General features: G+C 56.2%; 5 protein-coding genes across 5 annotated transcripts; 3 read left to right on the top strand and 2 right to left on the bottom strand.

Annotated features, from left to right (window-relative positions):
• Positions 1 to 343: 343 nt before the first annotated feature.
• Positions 344 to 2,136, top strand: MONBRDRAFT_25481 (uncharacterized protein; the record flags this gene model as incomplete). The annotated part of the gene is made up of 8 exons (XM_001745904.1): positions 344 to 472; positions 550 to 656; positions 740 to 894; positions 995 to 1,078; positions 1,219 to 1,364; positions 1,470 to 1,713; positions 1,816 to 1,959; positions 2,030 to 2,136. The coding sequence occupies 8 exons, from the start codon at positions 344 to 346 to the stop codon at positions 2,134 to 2,136; spliced, it is 1,116 nt and encodes a 371-aa protein (XP_001745956.1).
• Positions 2,137 to 4,038: 1,902 nt separating this feature from the next.
• On the top strand, positions 4,039 to 6,340 carry MONBRDRAFT_25480 (uncharacterized protein; the record flags this gene model as incomplete). Its single annotated transcript, XM_001745903.1, has 9 exons — positions 4,039 to 4,654; positions 4,778 to 4,902; positions 4,994 to 5,074; positions 5,153 to 5,235; positions 5,324 to 5,445; positions 5,583 to 5,672; positions 5,757 to 5,833; positions 5,939 to 6,091; positions 6,203 to 6,340. The coding sequence occupies 9 exons, from the start codon at positions 4,039 to 4,041 to the stop codon at positions 6,338 to 6,340; spliced, it is 1,485 nt and encodes a 494-aa protein (XP_001745955.1).
• A 611-nt stretch (positions 6,341 to 6,951) lies between these two features.
• MONBRDRAFT_8266 (uncharacterized protein) lies at positions 6,952 to 8,471 on the bottom strand (the record flags this gene model as incomplete). Its single annotated transcript, XM_001745764.1, has 4 exons — positions 6,952 to 7,110; positions 7,206 to 7,460; positions 7,559 to 7,630; positions 8,346 to 8,471. 4 exons carry the CDS (start codon positions 8,469 to 8,471, stop codon positions 6,952 to 6,954), a joined length of 612 nt encoding a protein of 203 aa, XP_001745816.1.
• A 405-nt stretch (positions 8,472 to 8,876) lies between these two features.
• MONBRDRAFT_37093 (uncharacterized protein) lies at positions 8,877 to 10,268 on the top strand. The gene is made up of 2 exons (XM_001745902.1): positions 8,877 to 9,099; positions 9,282 to 10,268. Exon 2 carries the CDS (start codon positions 9,369 to 9,371, stop codon positions 9,924 to 9,926), a length of 558 nt encoding a protein of 185 aa, XP_001745954.1. The 5' UTR covers positions 8,877 to 9,099; positions 9,282 to 9,368; the 3' UTR covers positions 9,927 to 10,268.
• Positions 10,269 to 11,964, bottom strand: MONBRDRAFT_32443 (uncharacterized protein). The gene is made up of 7 exons (XM_001745763.1): positions 11,911 to 11,964; positions 11,705 to 11,823; positions 11,496 to 11,612; positions 11,087 to 11,335; positions 10,862 to 10,915; positions 10,667 to 10,702; positions 10,269 to 10,557 (listed from the first exon to the last, which is right to left on the bottom strand). Exons 1-7 carry the CDS (start codon positions 11,936 to 11,938, stop codon positions 10,417 to 10,419), a joined length of 744 nt encoding a protein of 247 aa, XP_001745815.1. The 5' UTR covers positions 11,939 to 11,964; the 3' UTR covers positions 10,269 to 10,416.
• Positions 11,965 to 12,019: the final 55 nt, after the last annotated feature.

Below are 12,019 nucleotides of genomic sequence, written 5' to 3'. Positions count from 1 at the left end.
TCCTTTTTTTTTTTTTTTTTTCTTGTGTGTGTGTGTGTGTGTGTGTGTAAAAAAGGGGCTCAAAAAGCCGTAGTGTGTCATTTATCACACTATCTCTTACAATTGTCAGCACACATCATTCCCTCTCTCTCTTTCTCTTTCTCTCTCTCTCTCTCTCTCTCTCTCTCTCTCTCACATAAAGTTGCAGCCCGTTAAATTTTTCTTGAGGAGCCTGGGTGCAGTGGGTGGTGCGGGTATTGGCGTAGTGGCGTAGTGGCGTAGTGGCGTAGTGGCGTGTTGAGAGAGAGGGGTTCAGTAGTTGGGTTGGTGCTGGGCGTTGGAGATTATATTGGATAGATACGACATGGCTGGGTGGGGCACACTCGGCATGGGTCGGGCTGCTTTGGCGGGGCTGCAGAGGTGTCGGGCCGTGAGGACCCGCTTGCCGCGCCGCTGGGCATCACAAATTGTCGCCCTCTCCCAATTTGACACTGTGAGTACTGCTCCAATGGACTTTGTAACCGCGGTCGCCCAAGTTGGCCCTCAACTCATGGCAATCACCTCTCATAGGTGGAGATTCGCTCAGCCCTTCCCGTTGTGGTCCGAGGCCTCAACCCCTTGGCCATGGACACGGCCCATCTCGATGAACGTGATCAATTGGGCCTCATGTTGAGCCAGTACGTGGCGCCTCCATGTCCCCAGAGCCCTCCTTTTTGATGACCACGTCGAGTCTGGCTCGCTGACCCACATCCCGGCACAGGCAGCCCCGCGACAACTTTGAGCTGACAGACGATGCGCCAGAAATGCAAGCAACCGTTGAAACTGCGAATGACCGCGTGTGCATCACCATTCCTTCCGAGTTTGGTCAAGCCGACGCCAGCCTGGGCCTCCACGTCTGGCTCCCCTTTTCCTGCAGTACGCCCACCGGTCCAGCGCAGGCAGGTGCAGGGCTACCGTGGCACTGACAATCTCGCAACTCTTCTGCTTTACAAACTGGCTTCAATCATATTCGCAGACATTGACGTTCAGACTGAAGGCTCTGCCGGGGTCGAGCTTCATGGCCTCGAAGGAGGGAGAATTGCCGTGCGCACCGTTGCCGGTATGAGACATACATCTTGCCGTGGCGAGCCTTCACCCGTGCCCACTAGCTCCGCCGGTCTTGACGGCCAGGCAGCGCTGAAGAGGCGGTTTTTCTCCTCACTCTCTCGGTATCATGACTGGAACTGCCTGGCCCCGCAGGCTCGTGCCACTTGGCTGGCGTGAAGGCACCCTCCTATGCCATCACCTCCGATTCGGGAGACGTGACTAGCTCCGTCCTGCAGGGAGACATTGATGTCACCCTCCAGTCGGGTAACCTCACTCTCAAGCGGCTCATGGCGCTCGAGGTCAGTCCCGACCCTCAACAGGTCCCAATTGATATCCCCATGCAAAGGGTGTAACCTCCTTTTTGCGCCAGACCCTGATTTGTGTCAACCACAACCGAGTGTTAGAGCACGCTGCGTTTGCATGCCGGCAACTGCAAAGTGGAGGCTCTCTACGGCACCGTGCGTATGGAGCTGGGTGGGAACAACGCCGTCCACGTCGGAGACTGTCACGGCAACTGCTTTATCCACGGGTCCACGGCCTCTGTCTTTCTCGGTACCGTTGATGGCCATGCCGATGTGGAATTGGAAGCTGGCGACGTTGATGCCTACCTACTCCGTGTGGATGCCGCGCGCTTTGTCAACCACCAGGGTGTGTCCCAAAATTTCCCGGGTCGCTATGCTTGCCCCGTGCCTCGGACGCATCTGGAATTCTGCAATGCTTCATCACACACAATTTATGGTGGCACGATAGGCAAAGTCCAACTGCGGCTCTCCCCTGATCTCAGCGCCACGCTGCGCGTACCAGCCACCTCCAACTTGCATCTGACCGACGAGTTTGGTGCCTTGCCTCCTTCTGAACCACAACCAGCTAACCCTGACGCAACCGAGCTCAACGGTAAGCATCGTCTTTTCCGGCTCGCATCGGCTCGACGGCTGGCTGACACCTGTCTAACTTCCGCCCACAGTGAAAGTCAACGCGGGCGAGGTCGAGGTGCCGGTCCACGCTCCCGAAGTGACCCTTGGCATTCAATCGTACATCAGCGCCATGTGGGGAAAACGTCGTGGGGCGTGATGTGCAACTGTAGCAACAAGATTGGTCCTATCAGTTAACCTTGGGCTTCTGAGTGCCATGTGAGACCTCTATCAATTGCTAATTTACACAAATCCTAGTGAATACGAGTCGTCGCGAGGTTGTTCCAAGCACCGGCACGAGCCGGCCACAACCCTTTTAGTGAGCGCGCGCCTGCTGCACGGGGAGGATATAAAGACGACAGACATGTGGTGCGCAGCACGATCATCCCGAGTCGTGGTACCACAGGAACGGGAGAGCCGCATGTCTCCGCTGGCGCGAGACTAGAAGATGCTTTGCTCAAGAATAATGTAATCAAAGCCGGCCGGCGGTGTCGAGACAAAATTACGAAACTCAATGTCAAGGATGGCACCATCATCCACCGCCAGGACCGGGTACACGCTGCCACGGATACCATGGACTTCCACGTCCTGCGGCGCCCCGTTGATGTAGAAGCGCAAAGCAATGTGGTCGTAACTGACGCTCTGTAGGCCAAGAGAGTGTAGCAGATCAGCGGCGTAAGACATTGGCCCAATGTCGAGCTGAACGGCGTGATGGCGCAAAACCCCAGGTGCCCGTCCCTGGTGCATCGACATTCACTTACAATGACGTCTCCTTCGCGCACGTCACTACGCATTCGGCCAATTTCCTGATCCTTGTGGTAAATACCGCCATCCTGTCGCAGTACCTAGATGGCAGCCCCATACAGTCATTCCCCCAAGACGACGGGTAAGAAGATTGAAACACTACCGGTCGCCATGTTGGCCGACTGCCTGATCAGTGGAGTGCCGGCACTGCGCGTTGGCACTGCGCGTTGGCACTGCGCGTTGGCACTGTGCGTTGGCACTGCACGCTGGCACTTGCAGCCAATGACAATCCAATTTCAAGCCGTACCCAAGTGTGTTCGTCCTTGCCAAGCGGGAGTATGTTGAGATTGAGGCTCCGCGTGCCCACCCCCAGTGCCCACTGGCCAGTTGTCTGAATTTTGACCTCCCAGTAGCTTTTGTTCTGCATCAGTGGCACGTTGGCCAACGCGGCACCACAACCTGCAAGGGTGCGGACGCAAAGGCAAGTCAGCAAGAGATGGTTTTCCATCAAACATCTACCCATTGGAACGACGGGACGGGGCATGCGCAAATGAAATCCCAGCAACAGACCACATAACCGCGTGCCGTTCTTCACCACAACGGCTTCCTGCGAATAACACACGCACACACGCACACACAAACACGCACGCAGGCATGCGTCAGTAGAAGGAGTAAGAGAGTCAGCGGTGCTTGCTCAGCGACTGCGATGGTCGTGAGCTCGAGTCAAATCGGTCTCTGCCGGCTTGTCGGCTAGTCGGATTGGCGGATCGGTCAGTGCCCATTTCCCATCATCACTCGTGCCACCAACCTCGCCGATAAAGTCATGGTCCAGTGCCACCTGCAAACCCGGCCAGCGACAAGAGTGAGCGCACCGTCAAACGCGCGACGCTTCGAGATGAGGGGCGGGGTCAGATCAAGCCCATCTCTCGACAGAAGACCCTGTCGTTCGATCGCCCACTTTGCAATCCCGTGCGCAAGGGAGAGACAGACAGAGAGACGGAGAGACGGAGAGAGGCATGACGAGCGACCGCATGAACCCACCGCCTCCTTGTTCACAAAGCGGAACGTATGACCAGCCGGCGGGCCGCGCTTGCGGCAGCAACACAAAAGGTCCATCCTGTGCCCCCTACACACACACACACACACACACACACACACACACACACACACGTGCTATTGATCAGTTGAAGTACCAAGCACTCCTTCTGCACCCCCCATGGCCTCCGCCCCCGCCGCCATCGTCCACACACACACACCTCTCGCTGCTGTTTTTCTTGAAAGAGCAGTTTGATCAACTTCCCTCTCTATCTTTGTATGCATGCGTGTGTGTGTGTATTGCGCTCTCTTTCAAAGTGTGTGTGTGTTCTCTCTCTGTTTCTCTGTCTCTCTACTCTCTCTCTCTCTCTCTCTCTCTCTCTCTCTCTCTCTCTCTCTCTCTCTCTTTGATACATGTGGTAGTTGTGCTTTTCTGCTCTTTATTTCTCTCTTTCTCAAACCGACCATCTCTTTCTCTCTCTTTCTCTCTCTTTTTCTCTCTCTCTCTGCTCTCTCTCTCTGCTCTCTCTCTCTGCTCTCTCTCTCTGCTCTCGCGCATCTTCTTCTTCATCTTCTTGAAAGAGAGTGTGTGTATGCGTGTGTGTGTGTGAGAAGCAGCATCATGGTTGTGGGGGGATGGCGGCAGATGGCGGTTCGGGGAGGGCAGGCGGTTGGGCGCTGTCAGCAGGGGCGAGGGTTGAGATGGACGCTGGTGCAAGCTGGGGGTTTGCAAGAGGCTATGAGCAAGCCCGAGCCGACCATTGTCATGTCTGGCATTCAGGCCACGGGGATTCCCCACTTGGGCAATTACCTCGGCGCCCTCCGCAACTGGGCTCAGGTGCAGGATCCAGCCAGTCCAAACGCGGTGAAGGACGCGCAATTCTATTTTAGCGTCATGGGTTCGTGTTCTCGCGCTGCTGGCCCAGCTGTCTCATCGACCAACCTGTGCCGACCTTACACACCGATTATGTCCTTGCACTGACTGATGACGCACATGCGTACGCGGGGGCGATCATGAGCAGACCTCCACTCCTTGACAGTCCCTCAAGAGCCGCAGCAGCTGCGCAGCAATATTCGCGATACCTTGGCCGCCGTTCTTGCCGTGGGCATTGATCCGGAACGCTGTGTCTTTTTTCAGCAGTCCCAGGTGCGCACGTGGACTGGCCGCGGCATCTCGGATGGAGGGGGGGCACGTGGTGGCCGTATAAAAAGCACATGACCTTCATCCCATCCCTTAGGTGGCTGCCCACACACGAATGGCCTGGTTGCTGGCCTGTCACACGCCTTCCGGAGAGCTCAACCGCATGACCCAGTGGAAGGTGCGGCCCAACCTCCTGCGCTGGCTAGGATGCCGGGCTTGCTCTCGTGTCCCTCACCATTTCATGGTGCTGTTCTAGTCAAAAGCCTCCCAGCAAAAGACCCCTAGCCTTGGCCTCTATGCCTATCCCGTGCTCATGGCTGCCGACGTGCTTCTTTACAAGTGCGCCAGCTACCTACCCGTATTCCAGCGCCCTTGCCGCTTTTCCGTGTGTGCTGCTCTCATCCGGTCCTCTTGGCCCCCACGATAGCACTACGCATGTCCCTGTGGGTGAGGATCAACTGCAACACCTCGAGCTGACGCGAACCATCGCCGGCAGCATGAACAACCGCTACGATAGCCAGCTCTTCGTCCTGCCCCAGCCATTGCTGAGTATGACCTGCACGTATTGGTGGTGGTTCCCTGGTGCTGTGTGGGGGGTGCCGTTCTCCAACCCTATTCTCGACATGTGCCTCATTTTCTCTCTCTTTCTCTCCCTCTTTTGCTTTTTCGTCCACGCCGCCCTCTAGCGCCTGCCGCACGCATCCGAAGCCTACGAAATCCTACGGCAAAGATGAGCAAGTCTGACCGCTCGGTGCACAGCCGTATCGAATTACATGGTGCGTGTGTGTCTTGCGCTCGAGCCTTGCCAGCTTGTACGTCAGGTCACTGATCCTTCTGTGGTTGTGTTTGTCAACTTGCAGACGACCCGGATACCATTCGTGACAAGTTGCGGCGTGCTGTAACGGATAGCTTGCCGGGTGTCTCCTTCGATTTCCAGGTGAGCAGGGTTGGCTTTCCGACCTTGTGGCTTCTTTGCACTCTTTCGGGTGTGCTACCCCAGCTCAATCCGACTCGCTCGTCCCTCGCATCTTGTGCGTTGCAGGAGCGGCCCGGTGTGAGCAACTTGGTGGCCATACATGCCGCGCTGTCCGACCGTAGCCCCGAGGAGGTGGCCAGCGAACTGGCACATCTGGACATGGCCGCTCTGAAACAGGAGGTCACCGATGTCGTGATAGAGGGTCTGCGTCCCGTTCGCGTACGTTTCGTACCCCGTGTGGCGTGCGTGTTTGGCTTGCCAGCCTTTCCGGCCAGCCTCCTGCCTTGGGAGGAAGCTCATGCCGTGTGGTTTGGGCTCGCACTATTGCAGGAGCGGTTAGAGTATTGGCGTTCGCACCCGGCCGAGCTGGAAGCCGTCTTGGATCGCGGCCGAGTTCGCGCCGCTGCCACGGCCGATGCCACGGTCCAGCGTTTCGAAAAGGCACTTGGTCTCCAGGTGTTCTCTTAGTACACACGTCCCCCCCCCCCCCTTCCCCTGACTTTTCGAATAATTTTCGATATTTTATCCGAATTTATTGCTATTTTTCGGTCATTTGTCGTGATGATCCCTTCCGACTCTCAATGCTCACACCTAGACGGCGAGTTTGTGTGAATGACAACGTCGGCCCCGCCGCATAGGTGAACCCTTTGAGCCTTTTGACTGAATTATTACATCTTTTATTCAATTTACACGGCCGGCCACCGCAGTGGCCAAAGGGACCGCTATCAACGCAAATTAAACGTCAACGACATTATCCATCGAGGACGTGAATTTTATCTGTCATACGCGAAATGGTCTCGTCCAGTTGATGGTGGTGCCTGGTGAACGATGGGTGGAGCACGAGGGCTCCATGCGCTGTGAGAGAAAGATGGCAGAGTAGAATCACAGCCGCGCGATTGTTGAGCGGTGGTGCCTGACCTGTCTACATTCAGACCCTGAAGTTTGACGAGCTCCACTGCATTCAGAAGCTGTTCACGAGTCTGCGCACGTGATTAGCCGATACAAGGCGGGGCATGAGCAACATGAGATGGGCAAACCAGTGCAGACACGGACAAGAAGCATAGGCTGAGGGCCAAGCGTCATACATCGGCTTGCTGGCGCCGCATTTGCTCGGCGAGGATTTGAAGTTCCTCGTCCCGACGGCTAGCCTCTTGCAGAGCTTCGTTGCGTTGTCGGCGGCTTTGCTCGGCGACGCGACCAAGATCCAAGAGTTGTTGCTGCCGCTTGTCAGCCACCTTCTCGCAAAGGAACGCGGTGAGTCCACAAATCAGACACAAGTCACACAAGCGGGGGCAGCAGGGCACCGGTACCAAGTTCACAAACATGGACACACCTCGAGGACTTGTTTGAGATGAGCACTGTAGGCCTGATTCTGCGCGCGAGCCTCATCGAGCTGTTCTTCCAATGTCATGTTGCGACTCTCGAGATCGCGCTTGGCACGCGAAGCCACATCCAAGCGTCGCCGCAGGTCTTGGAGGAGGGCCTTGGCTTCGCTGACACCCGAGTTGGCGGCTTCCAGCTGCTCGTGCTGGCGTGCCATTTTCTGGCGCTCCCGCGCCAGTTCACGATGAACCACCTCCACTTCCTCCTACGCACGGGCCAGACCCACGCGAGGGTAGCGATGAGAACGCAAGACGCCAGCGGTTCGAGTTCACCCAGGATGCAAGCTGGCGGCGTCGCTCGTACCTCATGCTGGCGATTGAGGTCGGCTAGGATGCGCTCATATTGTGCCGTGGTGCGGTGCAAAACAGGATCATCCTATACAAACGGTGCAGGTCAGCAAGTGCAACCAACGTGACGCAGACACCACTGCGAGTACCTGTGTGCTGGTGTTGCGACCGACGCTCGCGCTCTATAATGCCAAGGGGCCGCAGCATGTACAGGTGACCATGAGCCAACAGTGACCATAATCAGGCGCAATGCATGCCTGGCTGGAGCACGGGCGAACACGTACAGCCTCGCGCTGGGCACGGAGCTCGAGGAGCTGGCGCTGCAATCGGCTGTTCTCACTGCGGAGGTGCTCCAACTCATGGGCATCCACCTGGCCGCGATCGGTAATTTGAACCTTGCTTCGCAACTCGCGCACTTCCCTGCACACGACCGCATGTCAGACGCAGCGGAGGGATCGACTGTTGATGCAAAGCAGACATCGAAAGATGGTCGAGATCTACCGTTGGAGCGCTGCCACGTCGTTTTGTGCCCGAGCCAGCTACCGAGCACGGCAATGTTCCTCTGGGTCAGGGGGATGCCAGGGGCGAGCACGGGATTGGGGCCAAGTGCGAGCACCTACGGCGTCGTCAAGACGATCCCGCTCATGATTGGCAGACTCAAGCTGACGTTCGAGCTCGGAACAATCGCGCTGCAATTCCTGATTGCTGGCCGTCTAAAAGGCCAGGAATGGGCAACACCCGTTGCACGCATAGAAATCAGGGCCAGCTGTTGTCTTGGCACGATGCAGGTAGCTGACACACACCTGCTCCTCGTTCTCATTCAGCAGCTCGTCGTTCTCCTGGACAATGAGTCGCACTTCCGCTTCGAGCTCCTCAATTCGCTTGGCGTATGCCTGCAGCCGAGCGACCTCGTCGGCTTCATCCGCCATGGTCGCCATGAAGCTGCTCTTGCCTGCCGATCTCACCTGCCATATAAGCACCAGCATATCGCATGAGCTGCGGCACGGTCTCCGAGACTACCCTCGCCAGCTTTTCCCTCTCTCCTCCGACGCCTTCAATGCTGAATCCCCTGCCATATGCCATATTCTTCACCACCCCATAACCCCCCCCTCCCCCCCTCCCCCTTCACCACACTGCTTCTCGCTGCCATTTCCCGCTCCACACACACACACACACACACACACACACACACACACACACACACACACACACACACACACACACACACACACACACACACACACACACGCACTCTCTCTCTCTCAAAAATTCAAAAACCTCTCTTGGAAATTTTGTAACAGAAATGTAAAATACTTTTCTTTAAAGAGAGAGATTTGAGAGAGAGAGAGAGATTTGAGAGAGAGAGAGAGAGAGAGGCGGAGGGTGCGTCGCGTTGGACCGAATCGGCTGACCGAGGGACCGAGTGAGCAGGTCCCAAGCGACACCTGTCCACTGGTTCATTTGGCCACCTGTCGGTTCGCCCATACGGTGATCTTGGGTACACTGGGGGCCGTGCAGTTGGGGTGGGGTTATATTTTAGTTGGTCGCGCATGTGGGGTAAGTGAGAGATCTGTGGTACGACTAGCGAGGGGCGGGAGACACGTGGGGACTTGAGCGCCGAACGGGCCGCAAGGTCCTTTTGCGTTTGGTCCCCTTTTTTTTCTTTTTGTGCTGGAGTATGGACTGTAACAGGGTCTCACAGGCAGGGCTGCTGGCTGCGTCTTTGTTGCACATCGTAGGTTTTGTGTCCTGGACCACTTTCGACTTTTTCCACCCGCTGAGATCCGCGTTACGCCGTGCGTGCGTCACATCGCAGCACCCACAGCATGGCAAAAGCACGCGGCGCACCTGAAAATCAGGTGGAGCGCCTAGAGCAAACCATTTTCTTTGATGGTGTTTATGACGCCAACAACCAGCGCCTGGATGTCCAGACCATTTTCGACACCAACGAGGTCGTCGGCATTCTGTGGATGGGGTGGACTGACATGCGAAGCCTTGAGATTCGGGACAAAATCATCGAGCACTACAACCTTCTGAAGAGCCAGAATGCCCGCTTTGAGCTCATCTTTGTCTCTGGCGACGAGACGCTCGACGACTACAACGAGCACGTCAAGATTTACCCTTGCCCCCGCGTTCCCTACAACCCCTCCATTCCCTTGGCCATCTCGCGCAACTTTTATGCTTTTGCGCCACCGCGCATCCTTCTCTTTGATTCCAACGGTCAACTCTTCACCAAGGAAGGCGACGGCATGTTGCTCCGCTTTCCCGAAAAGTTTCCCTGGAAGCATCACATTGTCAACCTGAACCAGCTCTTCCTCCTCGTGTGTGTCATTGCCCTTCTTCTGGGTGGCCTTTATTACTTTTTGCTTCATGTTTCCATCTAAACTCGGACACACGTCTCGGACAGACAAGACTTTGCATCTTTCCTTTTTGCCTTTGCACGCGCATGCAGACAAGCACACTCTCGCAAGGAAGTTGGATCGCCTGGGCAGATTGATTGCTCCTTTGGTGCGGCCACCCGAGGCCACCCGGCCCCTGCGCATTCTTCTTGGAAAGGCATCCCAAGGCTTTCTCCCGCTGTGCAAATGCGATCATACCGGGCCTGACTCGATGGGGTTCCCTCGTCGCCGAGTGTGGTATAGTAGGCGGCATCACATGGCCGCTGGCTTGAGATATCGCAGGCCCCGATTTTGATGTTTGACGGCACAAAATCAATTGTTGAATATACCCGAGTCTCCATGCACGCCTTCAAGAATTGAAAGTAACCAAAAATCAGCCTAGCAATCTCGCTTTTATTGGTCGTGGGGCGTTTGGAGTGAGAGCCACCACAGCGGGCAGGGTCACGGCGCTTCACCTTGAACAATTGCATATGGTTCAAGCTTGGACTTGATGGCAAAGCGCCTCCAGGCGGAAGTCACCCTTGATGTTACTCAACACCACAATACCAACCGGGACACCTGCGAGGGGCACCTTGGAAATAGAAAAAAAGCTTGTCTCGCACATGCTTTTACTTGGCTGTCACCTAAGAGATCATAAGGGCACGCAACAGGACACAGCGCAGGAAGTGATGCTCGGCGAGAAGGCAGGCCCGCAAAACGATGCAAAGGTGGCACGTTTGACATACGATGCGAGCAAAGCGTTGGTGCATCGTTTGCTTGGTCTATGGCAGATGAAAGCGCAAGTGAAAGCAAGGTCAGACAGGGGGCTAGGCGGGGTATTGACGCGAGTCAAATCGAAACCGGTTTGATTAAGACAGTTGAACCCTCCCAGACCTCCTGGCTACTTTTGTCCTTGCTTTTCAACAACAGCAAAAACTTACGGCCACGGCGGGCATGCGGCCTCCGGCCTGGACGATGCGCTCTACGGAGCGCTTCTATTGAGAGCCAAATCGCACAACGGCAACACAAAGTGTATCAGAATGAAGGGGCGTAGAAGAGCAGGTGCAGCTCTGCAGCAAGGAAAAAAAGAAGCAAAGAAAGAGAAAGTAGGAGAAAAACGCAATCAAGACAAACATTGGGCACAAGCAAACCGCTGGGACACTCACCATCTGCTTGACCTTGTTGGGGTTGCTCTTGATGGCGGGTTGTTTGGCCCGCGCCTTTTTGGCGGCATCGTTCTTGATGCTGACTTTGAGCTTCTTGGTCTTGGGCCCGTTGGTGGCAACCACGGTCTTACCCTTGATGCCCTTGCCCTGCTTCTGCTTTTGCTGTTGCTGAGACTGTTGTGCTTTCACGGGCTTGTTGCCCCCCTTCTTGGCTTTCTTTTGTCCGCCGGCCTGTGATGGGGTCGCCGCCTGGGAGGAGAAAAGGGGGAAGGCAGGAACGCGGGTAAGGCACAACGAAGCAAAAAGGACGGGAAAGAAACAAAACGTTGAGGGTCTCATCGGGTGCAGGGGCAAAGAAGGCCCAAATGCATCTCGGCACTGGCATCGTTGACCGTGTCAACCAACTGACCGGGAGTCCGCGCTTGGCGTTGGCGGCGGCTTGGCGTTGGTTCTTGCGTGAGGCTTGCTGTTGGTCCTTGGTGGCGGCCTTGCGCTTGGCAGTAGCGCTCTCCGCTGCCTTGGCCCCCTGTACAGGGATGGCGGAGTTGAGATGCACCGGAATGGTCGAGTGTAACGGCGCGAGCGGCCATCATGGGGTAGCCGGTACATCATCAGCACCTTTTGTTGTTGCTTGCGTTGCTGGCCGCGCGGGGTCGTAGCAGCGGCCTTGCCCTTGCCCTTGCCCTTGTTGGCTTTCGTCGCTGCCGGGGCTTTTTTCATGCTCTTGGCCAGCGCATCTTGAGGTTTGGGTGCAAAAGCCAAGAGGGGGGCGGAGGTGAGGCTTGCAGTATCACGGGGTTTAGGCAGAAGCAGAAGACTCGTACCGAGACTTTGATCCACATTGACATCCATGGCAGCGGTGCGATATATTCTCTGCGCTGCACATGCGGCAGAAAGAGAGCAAGCAAAGGTGAGCCCGTTCGGCGCTGGCTC

The sequence above is a fragment of the Monosiga brevicollis genome, genomic scaffold (genome assembly GCF_000002865.3).
Source record: "Monosiga brevicollis MX1 MONBRscaffold_10 genomic scaffold, whole genome shotgun sequence".
In the NCBI taxonomy this organism is placed as follows: domain Eukaryota; class Choanoflagellata; order Craspedida; family Salpingoecidae; genus Monosiga; species Monosiga brevicollis.
This window is presented reverse-complemented; position numbering and strand designations above follow the sequence as displayed.